This window comes from Poeciliopsis prolifica, unplaced genomic scaffold (assembly GCF_027474105.1).
Source record: "Poeciliopsis prolifica strain line A6 unplaced genomic scaffold, Auburn_PproV2 SCAFFOLD074, whole genome shotgun sequence".
Taxonomy (NCBI): Eukaryota; Metazoa; Chordata; class Actinopteri; order Cyprinodontiformes; family Poeciliidae; genus Poeciliopsis; species Poeciliopsis prolifica.
In genome coordinates this window covers 340,258-355,404 of record NW_026562449.1, presented here as the reverse complement: position 1 = coordinate 355,404, position 15,147 = coordinate 340,258, and the positions used below count along the sequence as shown (strand labels likewise).

The window sequence follows — 15,147 nt, the reverse complement described above, 5'->3', positions numbered from 1 at the left end:
AAATCCACACTGCTGTCAGCTAATCTAACAAATTAAACACACTTAAAAAGTTTTTTTTCATTATTATTTTTATTAAAGATTAAATTGCTTGGATTCTGAGCAAAAGAAGGGTGTTCTCACAAAACTCTGGATTTCATTGACCAGTGAATATCAGGATACTAGAAGGGTGAATGATTTTCTTTTCTTTGTCCTGTGATTTAATTTGAACATTTTTGGAGCTCAAACTGGTGGTGGTCACTCACTGCATCATAAAATCTCACATGATGCAGTCTGTAGAGAGACTGAAGAAAATCCTGTGCTCTAACAGTGTGACGAAGGCTGCAGAGATTCCTCTGGGATGCTCAGAAATGTTGCTGGTGGAATTCAAAATGTCTTTGTCATTTGAGTCAGTTTTTCCAAGAATCCTTTTTTTTTTTTTTTAAATTAGACTTTATATGTTATTAAAAGATCACATCTAGGAGCAATAAAGTAAACAAATAAAACAGAGCTCTGTAAGAATCAGGTTGTTCTGTCTCGGTAATACACAGTACTGCCTTTTATAGCCACAAACCAGGAAAATGACAAGTGGTGAATAATGAGAACATAATGGAACACTATTTGGAGACAAACACATAACTCACCAACAAAATTGTCAGTCTCCCAGTGTTCATGTTCTTTGTTTTAAATAACACCTAACTAATCCCTTCGGGTTTACATAAGTTGTCTTATAAGACACTAGGAATTTTTATAAACTGTCAAAAAGAAAAACAAGATTATTTTCCTCTGCCCTGCCACTTGACCAGGTGATTCTATCCAGCAATCAAGCCACCTTGTGTTTAAAGAGAAAGTATATTGTAAAATCAACTTTTTTGAGCTTTACATCATATTATTCTCTCATCAAAAACATACCTGGAGTGTTGCCTTGACTCTTTCATGTATGTTTGGCATTTTTTAAAATCTCCCATAGCAACCATTTACCTGTGCAAAACCCCTTGGGGGACTGGGCACCACCTTCAAAGATGAAGCTTGGAGCTACAGAATTGTTGCATTGTGTTTATGACACACCAACATCCGCAAACAGTAATGGACGACAAGGCTGCCTTTCATTTTAGAATTAGATTTATGACTTTACTAATTTGTATCTAAGAATCTGACTGGGTTCAGCCTAACCAACAACCATTCCCCCCAACCCTGTTCATACCCCATAGGACTGAAGGGTGCAAAATGGGATCATGTATTAGAATATGAATTGCTTCCTAAAAATCTTCCCCTTTTTTAGGACCAAATTGTTTGGAAACCAAATATGTTCCCTGCTGTTGCTATATTGATGGCTTTTTTTTCTAAGAAAAATCTTTGCCTGTTTGTATCTTAAACAAAATGACTGTGTTGCAATGATTTGTCTTAGTACATGGATATAAAGAAATGTTTTATCCAGTAAATCTAGTAGAATCAGACGCTGCTGCAGGTGGTTTCCAAACTCAAACATCTATGTGAAATGTGACATTTGTACATGAAGATCTGAGCTGCTAGCTTTCCCTCAGTGGGTGATGTCATTCAGAGGTTCCCTCCAGCTCCTCTCTCTCTCCATAGAAGGCAGGAATACAATCTCCTGCTGACAGGCACTAGACATCCTCAAGCAGGGAAAACTTTTTGTTTGTGTCTGCCTTCATAAATGTCACTAAAGCACGATTCCACTTAATGATAGTCATGGAGATGTAGCAGCAGCCTCCCAGTGTCTTGTGTGTGGGTGTGGGCAGAGGGATTGCATCTGCCAGGCCTTAGTGTCATTACAGCATTACAACAGCCTCCGTCAAGCCCTACATGGTTGTGTGTGTGATGGTATTCCCTCTGCCCACACACGTAGATCATTTAAACAGAGTATGAATTCAGGCAGAATATTATATCTCCAATGTTTCTTTTGCATTTAGTTTTTTCCTACTTAGATGGGCCTCAGTTAATGATACCGGGGTTTGTACTAGCCACTGGTTCTGTCAGCTGCTTCCAGACACAAACACTGAGTGATTCACCAGGACCCAACTCTTCTGTTGAACCTGCCATCCTGATTGATGCTCACACTACACAGCTCAATGTGCAGATTGGTTGTAAGATATTCAATTCAATTTGCATTGTTTTCTCACATGTGATGGGACATAAAGAGCCGTGTCATTCAAAATTAAATATTCTTAGTAATATGTAATTAATAAATACTACTCTTGGTAGCACTTCCTAATAACTACGTCTTGTTTAGCCCCCTTTAACCATTAATACATAGTTAATCTCGAAAATATCATTAAATAAGGATGATTCATACTTTATAAGCTATAAATTAATACATTGAATATTTTACCTATTATAATGAATTACCCAGTGTTTATTCATGCTCAATAACTCATGAATTAACTATTCTATAGACTGTGTATATATGTATGTAAATTCTTGAATAAATGTACTTTATCAACATGTGTTAGATGTGTTAAGAATGTTTGAATTGGCCGTATACTAATCCTGCTGTGCAGTTTCTAAAAGTTAGTTAAGTCTGCTATAGTGAAATCCATCCATCCATCCATCCATCCATCCATCCATCCATCCATCCATCCATCCATCCATCCATCCATCCATCCATCCATCCATCCATCCATCCATCCATCCATCCATCCATCCATCCATCCATCATCCATCCAGCATCCATCCATCCATCCATCCATCCATCCATCCATCCATCCATCCATCCATCCATCCATCCATCCAGTATTTGTTCACTCTTATCCCTACTGGGGTCAGGAGGTGCTGGTGTCTATCTCCAGCTGCCTTCCGGGCGAGAGGCGGGGTCACCCTGGACAGGTCGCCAGTCTGTCGCAGGGCAACATAGAAACAAACTGGGCAAACACACACACACACATACACACACGCACACACGCACGCAATCACGCACGCACACACACTCACCTAGGGAGAATTTGGGAAAGACCAATAAATCTATTTATGCTTTCATTAATGTAGACAAAACTCTGAGTTCCTGATCGCCTGTGGAAATCAATAATTTGATGTCTGACAAGGGAATGACTGGATAAAATATTGTGTAATACAATTATTATAGTGAATGGAGTTATACTTATATTATTTGAAGCAAAAAAAATTGATTTGTGAGTTCATTACAATGTAAACAAAAAAACCTTGACAGAAACGGATTGAAAAAATTCTTAAAGTAACTTTTCCACTACAAAATAATAATTAAGAAAACAGTAAAATAAAAATAATCCTGAAAATGAATTAATAAATCTGTAAATAAAAGGATCATCTGTAAGTTGCTTTAGATAAAAGCCTCTGCCAAATGCATAAACATAATTACTATTTTAATATTGATTTTCTGTTGCGTTTTGGTCTCTGATAGATGTGCTCCTCTTCTTAAACACACTACAGCCCTTTCACTTCATTATTTAAACACACTTACAACAAAGTATTGCATCTGAAATATGATTAGCTCTTCCTGCTGACGCCAGCAGCCAGAGCATCCCAGTCAACCCACCACTGATTTACTCAGGGCTTCCCATCTGAATCCGGAGGACACGGAGGGACATATGAATGCAATAAATATGGACGCTTTCAAAGAAATGTGTGTGGATTTGGAAAGCAGTCCTACAGTAGCTTCATGGTATGCTGCTCTTTCAAGCACATGCACACAAAGGACTTATTCTGATGTGGAGCTTGAGCACTGCAGTGAGTGGGCGAACGAGGCAGCCCTTTGGTGAGAGAGCAAGAGTTGAGTGAGTGGGAGCAAAATAGAGTGAGGAAGAGAGAGGGAGGAGGAACAGCAATAGGTTAGGGGGATTATGGAAGAGTTTACACACCTTGAACAGGAATCCAGAGAGATCTGGGCTCAGGTGTGTGTTTTGTGGTGATGAAACATCTCTCAACTATAATGCCTCTGTTGCCTAATAGCATTTCAGTGTGTACACTAATTTGATAAAATAGACATATTTCCTGTTAATGAAATATGTCATTAACATATTTAATGTATATTCATATGCATATCATATATGAATATACAACAATAATAATAATCAAGTTCAGAGATTAATTGGAACTCAGTTAAAGAAATAATCTGTGCAGTTTAAACTGGACTCTGCCATGTCATCCTGTAAGCTGCAATAAATAGGTCTAGTCAAATACTTTTTACATAATAAATAGATCTATTTAATCACACAACAGTTTATATTGTTATCTGAAACATATTTGATGTACATTTAAGCACATATTTGGTCAAGTATACTTCACCCTATGCATGATGTTTTTAATATTCATATTTTATGCAAGAACACTGTTTTATGTGGTTCTTTAGTCAGTGTTCAGTAGGATGCTTTCAGAGAAACAATATTATGCAAGAGAGCGTTTGCCTGCAGCCCTCCGTTAATCCTGCCTCCTCTGAGTGCAGGGAAATGAAATTCTTTGACAAGTGTTAAGATGATACTCTGACTGTTTCAAAGAGAATCTGAAACTGCACCTGTTTGTAATTTCTCCTGTGAAGTGAACTATATTCACATGTTTCATAACGTTAATACTGGACTTACACAACCCAGCTCTGCAGCCTGAGGCCAGCATTTGCTGGTACTGTTCATTTTTTTCATTTATATTCACACTAGTCCTGCTCAGTGAATCAAACGGATCAGTTCTGAAATTAGCTAGCAGAACCGTCCCTCAAACAGGATTACTAACACAGATTGGGATCCTGACATATTGCATCAGGATATTTGTTTTGTTCTGGGTTTTTGTAGAGAAATCTTTTAGATGAGTTTCACTCAAAGAACAGCAGCACTAAAACGACTCAAATGATACACCAGCAGTTGGAACACTTTATGATTTTCTGATAATCATTTCATTTGCATCTCTAGCAGTCATATCAGTGAATGTTACAGAGGTGTGATGCTGCTGATGTGTAGCTGCATCCCTCTTGAGCAACAAGCACAGGTTCCTGCCTCCACCTCTGACTGAGCATAATTAGTTTGTGATATGAGAGCAGACCTGCTTTAAATTGATTGTCATGCTGGGATCCAGAACATGTTGTAGTGCTGCTACTATCTGGCTGCTAAGAGGATTACCACAGTCACATGGACCTACTGAGGCTCATTGTACACCGGGATGAATCTACATGTGGCTTTGGCAGCAAGATTGAGGGGATCTATCAGAGACCTGACAGAACTCAGCTTTTCCTTTTTTTTGTTATTATTTTCGCTGTTGCCCCTTTTTGCAGTCTGGCCTGACCTGGGCTGGGTTTGCATCAGCCCTTATGGCCCTGTTCCACATCACTCTCTGGAGCCCAGAATGATTCAAAATCAGCAAATCATTCTCTCCTCTGGTCTGTTTCTGCTTTATGCCGAGACAGAGCTGGGTTTGTAATTCTTTGATGGATTCCACCACAGCTGCCCTGTTGTCTGGTCCCATGGTGAGCTGAAGTTTGACCTCAGCTTCCTGAGGTGACAGGCGGGTGAGAAGCTTTGTGTTGTTCATTGCTGTGTCACAAGTAAATAATGACACATACAGATTTGCACGTTTTGACATAACAATCCCCTCCTGCTTTCAAGGCGATGCTCTGCTCAGTGCAGACACAGCCAGAGCCGAGCAACAGCCAGGCCAGACCGGACCTGGCCAGGGCGGACTGCACCGGACCGGACCTGGTCTTTGTTATTAATTGCTATCTATGTTGATTTTGTTTTGTTTTTTTGCTCAGGATGATGAAGTGGTTCTACAATGCTCAGCTACAATTCAAAAAGAGCAGCAGAAGCTCTGCCTGGCAGCTGAAGGCTTTGGAAACAGACTCTGCTTCCTGGAGTCCATCTCCAACTCCAAGGTACTGATCATACTTTATTGATTTCTGTATGTCATTTGTGCCTGCAAATTCTTTGTTGCAGGCACAAAAAAATACATCAACAAGAAAGTAGATAATCTCAGTTCAAGAAATGAAACATGCTTTGGTTTTAATACAAACTGAAATATTTCAACTGCTCATTGGCTCTGTGTGTGGAGTCCTGAAGGTCTAATGAGGCTCAATGTACAATGTGTGAGAGTGGTGAGTTTTAATGTTTGTGGCTGGACACCATAGACTGCTCCAGATATTTCAAAAAGTCGCCATTTGTCCACGTCTGTGGAACATTGTAGACTTGATGGACGTGAACAGTCCTGCACTTCCTGATGACCTATTACAAGACTGAACTTTTTTCTAAAATAATACACACTGAGCTGCTGACCATCCTGAGCTTCTCAGCCAGCATCGGCCCTCCAAGCTGTGTCTTTCTACTTCCAGAATGTTCCTCCAGATCTTTCCATCTGTACCTTCGTGCTGGAGCAGTCCCTATCTGTCCGAGCCCTTCAGGAGATGCTGGCCAGCACAGAGGAGAAGTCTGAAGGGGTGAGTGAAACCACATCCATAATCCAGGGATGATAGCCATTCTGCTGTCTGATAACTTTATTCTTTCACTCTCTTTTTCTGACCTTTATCCCCTTTTCATTGAAAAAGAGACAATTGATGTTCATTAGTTCATGTGTAATTGGGCAAACTGCTGTTTTTCTGGAGCTTAACGGAGACACACTGCAGAGCTCTGCACATGTTTATGTCAGAAATAGGATGCTAAATGGAAGACTGGGCATTTCTGCCAATTTTTTATTGTTTTGATTCAAAATTAATTACAAAATCTATTTTATAAAATATATATACGCAAATATTTATTTAGTACTAATGTCTGAACATAGTAGTGACCAGTAGTATTACAGATTCTGACTTGTCACAGCAGCTATTCATTCAGATCAGGTCTATACTATTAGAGTGGTAAATCATAAAAGATATTTTATGATTAAAAATAAAATCTTCAGTGAAATTTTCAGAACCCGTGTTGTTACTTATTTTCTTTAAAATGACAGTGTTTTTATAAGATCTTCATATAAATACCTTTATAGTATTGACTTAGCAAATTTATTTACACCCTTTAAACTTTTCCCATTTTGTAAATTCCATGAATTTAACTGTATTTTATTTGGATTTGTGTGTGTGTGTGTGTGTTGTGAAAGGCTCTAAAGTTTGAAAGAGAATATTAGAGAACAATCAGCTTCACAAAGAACAAACATTCTGCTTGTCTTCAGCTTTAAAACACGTAACATTTCTTCCTGCACTTTGTGCTGAACTGAAAGGGCTTTGCTGAAAATTTCCGGAACATGGTGTACCATTACAAATTTGAACATATGTGGAAATATCTTTTGCAAGGCTCTGTTCAGATTCTCAAATGTTATAAAAATAAAATGCAGGTCTGTTACACTGAGCATCAGCTCTCCTTCATCTGAATCCTTTCATTTTGGAAGGACATATTGGACATATTGGAATTGATCAAAGTTAGAAGATGATTGGATGAAAGAATATTACTGCTGCATAAAAAGATGCTGAGGAAGGTGATGAAGATATTTTTACTTTACACAGTAGCTTCCAAAAACTAGCATCCCATTATCCAGAAAAATCATTCTTTTCTCTCTTTTTTTGCCTTAAGTGACATGCAATTTTAGAGACAATTCCTTGTGTTTTTAAAATAATACATTATGCTAATAATAAAATGCTTAAGTTTCTAAATTTTGCAAGTATCTTCTTTTGTTTTGAACCAACAGTGATTCTTGATGTTGATCAAACCACCTTCATTTGCTGACAACCCAGTTATTGATACAAGATTTCCTCTTATTAAAGAACTGTGTAGCAGGAATATCTGAGGAAATACCTGGAAAAACAAAATGTCAAAATGTCTTGTAAATATTCTACTTCAACTTAGAATTCCAATCTAAATATTCACTTACACAGTAATAATCAGATCAATATGGATAATTTGCTGCTCCAGAGCAGAAATCCTCTGCAGTATTGCGGGAAGAAAATGTAATTAACTGCTGATTATGAAGCCATTATCCTGATAACGGTCTGATTTGAGCCCTGAGTGCTCGTTTCATCAGCTCACATCAGCTTGTTAGGGTGATATTACAAAGATTTAGAATTTTAGAACTTTTAAATGGTTTATACCTTTTCTGTGTTAGCAGGGATTTTGTACTCTATTAAGCTTTCTGAAGTGAAACCTGAAGGTTTCACTTGTTCATGCAAACGTACAGTTTGCATGAACTGTACGTTGTGCAGAACGGTGATGTTCTGCACACCTTTATCTGTTATTTGTGTGTTTGCCTGTATATCTCGCAGGCAGCCCAGGGTGGTGGACATCGCACTCTTCTCTATGGACACGCAGTTTTACTACGACACTCCTACAGCGGAATGGTTAGTGAAACCACAGCAAAGCAGCAAGGAGAAGCAGGCTCAATTCAGATTAGAGTCATCCGTGTTAATCGCATGAAGGAGTTGCAGAGAACTGAACCAGTCATCCTTAAACAATTTTTTTCATTCTCTCTTCTTTTATATTTCTCTGTTTCATTTGAGAAAGCTTAGTAAAAGCTGTGTCGTCATTCCAGGACCGGCCTTGCTGATTGTTTTGGGAGTGCAGTCAAAAAGCAGATAAGCCACTGCTACTAAAATGATTAGCTACCTCCATGAACAAGCTAACTGTTCTGAGAATGTCAAATAAGACAAAGACTGAGCTATTTGTTGACAATGACAAGAAGTACCCTGACTATGGGGTACACCTTGCTAGTTCTGCAGCAGATTGTCTTGGCCGTGTCTATATGCCTAAATGCATTCAGTTGCTGCCATTCGATTGGTTCATTCAACACTTGTGTTAAGGATAAAGAGACCGGTGAGTGCATATTTGCAGTGAAAAATGTTATGCCTTTTAAGTTTAGAAAATATCAACGATGCTGGTAGGTGAAAGGAATACATTCAAAATGTTGAATTTCACATTAGTTCAACAGTGATATGGCTGAAACTAGGACACATTGTTGAGATCTAACAGGATAATAATCCCAAAGACAAATCAAAACAGGTCGTTGAGTGTTTTTAGTGGTTGTTCTAATATGTACACTGTGATTATTGTGGGCTCCTATTTGGTGAAACTTGTTTTGCTTTGTGTTCCTCATTCTAGTTCTTGTGCTGTCTGTCCACCTCACGGTCATCTACAGACAAACTGGCTTTTGATGTGGGACTGCAGGAGGAAACGACAGGTGATGGATGGATGGATGGATGGATGGATGGATGGATGGATGGATGGATGGATGGATGGATGGATGGATGGATGGATGGATGGATGGATGGATGGATGGATGGATGGATGGATGGATGGATGGATGGATGGATGGATGGATGGATGGATGGATGGATGGATGGATGGATGGATGGATACTAGTTGTCTTAAAACAGGATCATTGATGATTTGGACTTTTCAGTTGTCATGTCAGGCAATCTGACATTTCCATTATTATCACTGATTAAATGACTAAATGTGGCAGATTTATAATGTCTTTTATAAAAAAGACAGTTTTAAAAGGCATTTTATAAAAAGTTTTTTTTATAAAATGTCTTCATAAAAATAATTTTTATAACATGTAAACATGTTTACATGTTTTACAGTCATCTGAAGTCATCTTGGTTGTTTCCAGGCAACCAACAATTGCCTTTAATAAGCTAAAGTACCTCTCTAATGCAAGTTGGTCCATAATGGTTCATTTTTTTTATTTGAATTTCCAATCTTTAAGTTTAAAAAATGTATACAAAAAGGTTGCCAGAAGTGAGAATTCTGAGTGAGAAAGTTAGAGTTTCTCACTAACCTTGAGATCATCATATTTGTCTCTCCTTCTTATAAGAATAATTATAGCTGGAGTGGAAAAAATCAGACACAACAGTTTTCACTACTTTTTATTAATAAAAGTAGATGTTGTAGATTTCCCAGGCTCTTCACTGTCCGTTTATAAAACCTGCTCTTCACTTTTGTCTAAGGCACAAACTTGATACAAAAATCGAAGTGGTGGTTCTGAATTCGCTGTATCAGAAGTCAGGGTTCCCTCATGGACCACTGGGCTAAGCATTGTTTATTTGTTTATTACATATTAAAATTAAACAACTGAAGTGTTTATATTTATTTCAATTGTATTTGTTTTTTAAAATATTATAGTAGTTGGTGGTTAAGTATTGTTAGTAATGGTTCCCAATATCAAATAATCAAACATATTTCCTGTCAACTTTAAACATTTTTCCACTCGAAAGCAGGTTGGGCCTCTGAATGACTTCCTTAGCGCCCCTACCAGCAGGTTCAGCAAGTTTCTTTGGACGCTCTGATATGTGGTACTTGCCCTGCAGTTTGGGAAGGTCGGGCCTAGAAGACCTTTAGCTAATAAAACTTGATGGACAAACTGCCTCCAGAATTCTTCGAAACAGAATCCAAAATTCATCCTCAGTCCCAACTTTCCTAAAAATTTACCCTTTAAAACTTTGTACTTTTGTACTGCACTAAACAAAGGAAATCTAATTTAAATACAGCACAGCCCAAAGGTTTGGACACACCTTTTCATTCAATGAGTTTCCTTTATTTTCATGACTATTGACATTGTAGATTTACACTGAAGGCATCAAACTATGAATTTACACATGTGGAAATATGTACTAAACAAAAAATGTAAAACAACTGAAAATACGCCTTTTATTGTAGCTACTTCAAAGTAGCAACCTTTTGCTGTGATCACTGCTCTGCACACACTCTGCATTCTCTTGATGAGTTTCAAGAGGTCGTCACCTGAAATGGTTTTCACTTCACAGGTGTGCCCCATCAGGTTAATAAGTGGCTTTCTTGACTTATAAATAGTCATGAAAATAAAGGAAACACATTGAATGAGAAGGTTGTGTCCAAACCTTTTGTCTGCAGTGTATTTAGCTACAATTTGTTGCAGTTTAAGTAGTTCTCCCCAGTTTAAGTGAATCTGTGTACAGATTCACCAACAGGGGAGCTGGCTTTTGTATGAACATCCTGGACCTGCTGCTGCTTTTCACACTTTGCTTGCAGTCGCTGACCTTGATCACCCTGAGTGAAGGATGACCAAGAGAACGGAAAGATTTTAGCATTAGCCCTGCGCTCCCTCTTGCAGAAAATAGCACAGTCCTGTCATTTTCATTTAGTTCATTTTATCAAGCCACTCCAACACTTCCTGTTTCTGCTCCATTAATGGTTGCATAAGGACATTTTTAAAAATGCAAATGTTTGGATATTGTATAGAGGGAGAGCTCCGAGCTGATTTCCAGCACAGGGAATCTTATTATCACATGTGGTGTGTAGTAATATATAAGAAAACATTAGCTATGTTCCATATCCCCTGTTTTACAGTCTGTGTGTGTTTGTGTGTGTGTGTGCGTGTGTGTGTGTAGGTGAGGCATGCTGGTGGACCATCCATCCAGCATCAAAACAGCGTTCAGAGGGAGAGAAGGTTAGAGTGGGAGATGACCTCATCCTGGTCAGCGTCTCGTCTGAAAGATATCTGGTCAGTTGTTGGTCTGTTGGAGCAGCACCAGGCTCTCCTCTCTCTCTTTTCCTTCCTTGACTTTCAAATAAATTTGTTCTCCTTATTTTTACTCATCTTCTTCCTTTGCTCCAGCAGCTCATCATGATCTATAATGCATATATTGACCTACTGTTTATATGTCAGTGTGTTCAGAGCATGTTGGACAAATTCAACATGTCTGCTGTTATGCCTTAGTACAATCTCATACAGTTGGTAAAGCTTCTTGGACTTGATCACAGCTTGGAGGCTCAAAGTTCCAGGTTTGCATCTGTCAACATAACTAATGATCACACTGAGAACATCAGTGATGCGTCGTCACTCAGGGTCATCAGGTTAATGTAAACAGAAAATTGACTGCTGCTGATGTTTACTTAACTGTTTTCTCAAAGTTAAACAGTTTGAGCTAGCACTGATTAGTCTTAAATCATAATGACTAAGTTTATGAAATTAATAAATTTTATCAATTTACCAGAAGAAAAGGTTCTTCTGGTACACTTAAGTCAGGGAGTCTACACTGACAAACAGACTCACTCATCAGCCAGTGGTGAACTCAAGTTCCCCAGACTAACTGCAGGAAATGTCTTGTCTGTGTGTTGATATGATTATAGAAATTTCTCTGCCTGTGTAATTTGACTTATGTTTCTTGTAGCATCTGTCCTATGGGAATGGCAGCCTGCAGGTAGATGCAGCCTTCCAGCAGACACTATGGAGTGTGGCTCCCATCTGTTCTGGCAGTGAAGTAGCACAAGGTACGTCATTAAACAGTTACTTTTCCCTTCTGGCTTCATTTTCCTTCCTGCTTGTTTGTTACTGTCTGGTCCTATCAGCAAATTAACTTCTGAGCTTCTTCAGCTGGAATGTAATGAAAGATGATTTTGACTTTTACACAGGCTTGCTACTCCATTTGGACAAATTATTCCTTCATATAACTTGTAGAAATTGGCCTTACTTGTGATTAACTTTTAGTCTTATTCAGTTTTTCAACCAGTGTCTTAAATATCCTTAATAATTTTATTCAAGACACTTGAACTGGGTACTTAAAGACTCCCGACTAGCAGTCTGAGCTCTCTAGGCACTTTACAATAACATCACTCTGTCATAAAACCTGTCAGTGTGTAGAAGAAAATATTCACTCTAATGCAGGACAAATTCAAGTAGATTAAAAAATTACATCAAAGCTCAAATCACCATTACGGTCAAGGGGATTTCACTTCTGCCTCTGGTGTTTATCTGCAACTGTTGCCTGGATTTTATCAAGTGGCTTCCGAGCTAAGACCAAACCTGAAGCTGAAGCAGAGCTGAAGGAATCAAGCTGCCTGAGGACAATAGAGAAGGACTCATAGCTGACATCAAGCCTGTTGATAGCTTATAGCATACAGACAAGCCAGAGTCTGGGAAGCCATGGCAAAATCTGAGTTGGACCGGTTGGGAGGCAGACCCAATGTTTACGTCAATACCAAACTGGGCCAGCACTGGATCACATCTATGTTAGGCAGAGATAACCTGTGGAACAAGTACCTGCAGCTGGGGCATACGGCTGCTACAGCTGGCATATGAACGTTACCTTAGTTGTGCTGGCAGCCACTTTTGATCCTCCAACAGCTTAGTTGAGTATTGTGTTACAGAGTTACTGCAAACTGACAAAAAATATATCATCCAACCACCAGCCATTCCAACCAGGTTGATGTTCATCTGGTCCATGTCACCATCATCACAGTTCTGCTTGAACAATACAAGAACAGTCCACACCTATTTTCAGTTAAACTAACCGAAAATAGCCTTGGATTTATAAGATCAATGAATCTAAATCTAAAAAAAACTGTCTAAGAAAATCTTGATGTTATGGTGAAAGTCAAATCACTTTCAGACTTTTTTATTCCATGAAATTATAATAAGTCAGAATATTAATGGTATGTTTTTAACAGTAACTTACATTGACATAAATAAACCTGCTGCTCTTATTGAAGCTTCTCTTTCAAACCTCAGCTTAGCATTTTTAATCAGCGAAGGAAGAAAAGGTTCGTCTGATACACTTAGTTCAAATGTTTTAATTTGACAGTTATGCCTCATTTTAGTTTCTCACTTTTACTTTTAGTCTTTTGTCTATGCTGTTCATATTAAGCATTGCAGACCTATTATCTTTTGTGACTTTAATTTACACATGCATCAGTTAAATCATGCCATTTGAAGTTTTGTAACTTGCTAAATTTCATAAATTCTACTCGTTAACCAGCTCACAACCAAGACCGCAAATTATTATTATGAAGATAATTATTAGTTGTTGCTTTTTTTGTTTACTTAATTTGATAATAGTTTTCTGGAATTGTTTCTAAGGATTTTGTCTCTCCTGTTATTAACCTCTGTAAAATACTTTGGGCCCTTTATTAAGAGATTCCAAATAAGAAGTGCTAAATTGCTAAATTGTTTGGGCAAGAAATCCCAGTACTGTCGGTGTTCTGACTATCGGTGCTAACTGGTCAGATTTTCCTGCCATAGCGCAGATAGATATCTAAGTCCATCTGTCAGTGCAAAACTACACAACATTAAGGAAAACGGAAAAGGTTTCATTCATGTTGTATCGCTTTTATCATTTGTAATTATGCTTTGTTGAAGTACTTTGCTGAGTTTACCAGTCATTATTCTATAATTACTCCACTTCTTTAAGTTCTCTTTCAGCCACAACTTGATGCCTTCATGCTCAGGAAAATACTAACAAAAAAGTTGTTGGTCCACCATGTAGTTTTTCTCCCTGTTTCTGTTCTCCAATTAGGAGTGTTACATTATACAGTCCATTCTATTTTTTCTTCCGTCTTTATCCTCTTCATGTTCTATTGGTATTTTTCTTAGTTGCCAGTTTTACTCTGTTGTCTGTAGGTTTCCTAATAGGAGGGGATGTTTTGCGCCTCCTCCATGGACATATGGATGAATGTCTGACTGTTCCATCTGGGGAACATGGAGAGGAACAAAGAAGGTGATGTTGACTTATATTAAAAATGATATGGCTCTCTAAAATCTGAGAGAAGACTCAGATTTTAGAGCCTTCTCTCTTTATTGTCTCTTGTTTAAAATAAAACTAAATTTTCTTGTTGACTGAACTTAACATAAATTCTATTTTCTCTTGGTCAAGATACTAACAAGATGTTACTATTATTTTAGCTTTAATAAGCTAATAAGATGCTCGGTGGAGCATCTCACTTAACCTTAGGTTGTCAGTGTTATGAAGGAGTTTTAAAGTTACAGCTATTAGTTTTTTTATTTCTGATTGTCACCCTGCAGATGAGACTATGTGTATGTAGTTGTGTGGCAGAACTGCTGCTGGCAGAAACGCTGAGTTCTCTACAGTGACAGAAAGTCAGAGAGTGAGCTCCTTTATGGTTTGAAGATGTTCCCACTGGCTGCAGCCATGTTGTTTAACAGCCCTGCTGAAAGTGTCTGTGTACTCTCCCTCACTGACACCAACTTAGTGTCTGTGATTCTGACTCATCCAGGTGCATCTAGATATCACTGTACTCAGCACAAAAGTAAAACTGCCCAAGAATTGTTTGAATGTCAGAGGAAGTGTTTGTGGTTTTGTGTAATGGCTTCATTTTGTCTTCAGGTCAGTGCACTATGAAGGAGGAGCAGTTTCGAGTCATGCTAGGTCTCTGTGGAGACTGGAGACACTGCGTGTCATGTAAGCACAGCATGTTCATTGGGCTGATTTCCACAGCAAACTGG

At 38.3% G+C, this 15,147-nt stretch overlaps 1 protein-coding gene across 1 annotated transcript in view; it reads left to right on the top strand.

Moving 5' to 3' along the window:
• Positions 1-15,147, top strand: part of ryr2a (ryanodine receptor 2a (cardiac)) — a 121,935-nt gene that overhangs the window by 12,015 nt on the left and 94,773 nt on the right. Inside the window, exons 2-9 of the mRNA XM_055021221.1 lie at positions 5,705-5,824; positions 6,278-6,382; positions 8,195-8,269; positions 9,027-9,105; positions 11,297-11,409; positions 12,080-12,179; positions 14,305-14,401; positions 15,029-15,103. Coding sequence (XP_054877196.1) covers positions 5,705-5,824; positions 6,278-6,382; positions 8,195-8,269; positions 9,027-9,105; positions 11,297-11,409; positions 12,080-12,179; positions 14,305-14,401; positions 15,029-15,103 — 764 coding nt within the window. The remainder of the gene's footprint in view (positions 1-5,704; positions 5,825-6,277; positions 6,383-8,194; positions 8,270-9,026; positions 9,106-11,296; positions 11,410-12,079; positions 12,180-14,304; positions 14,402-15,028; positions 15,104-15,147) is intronic.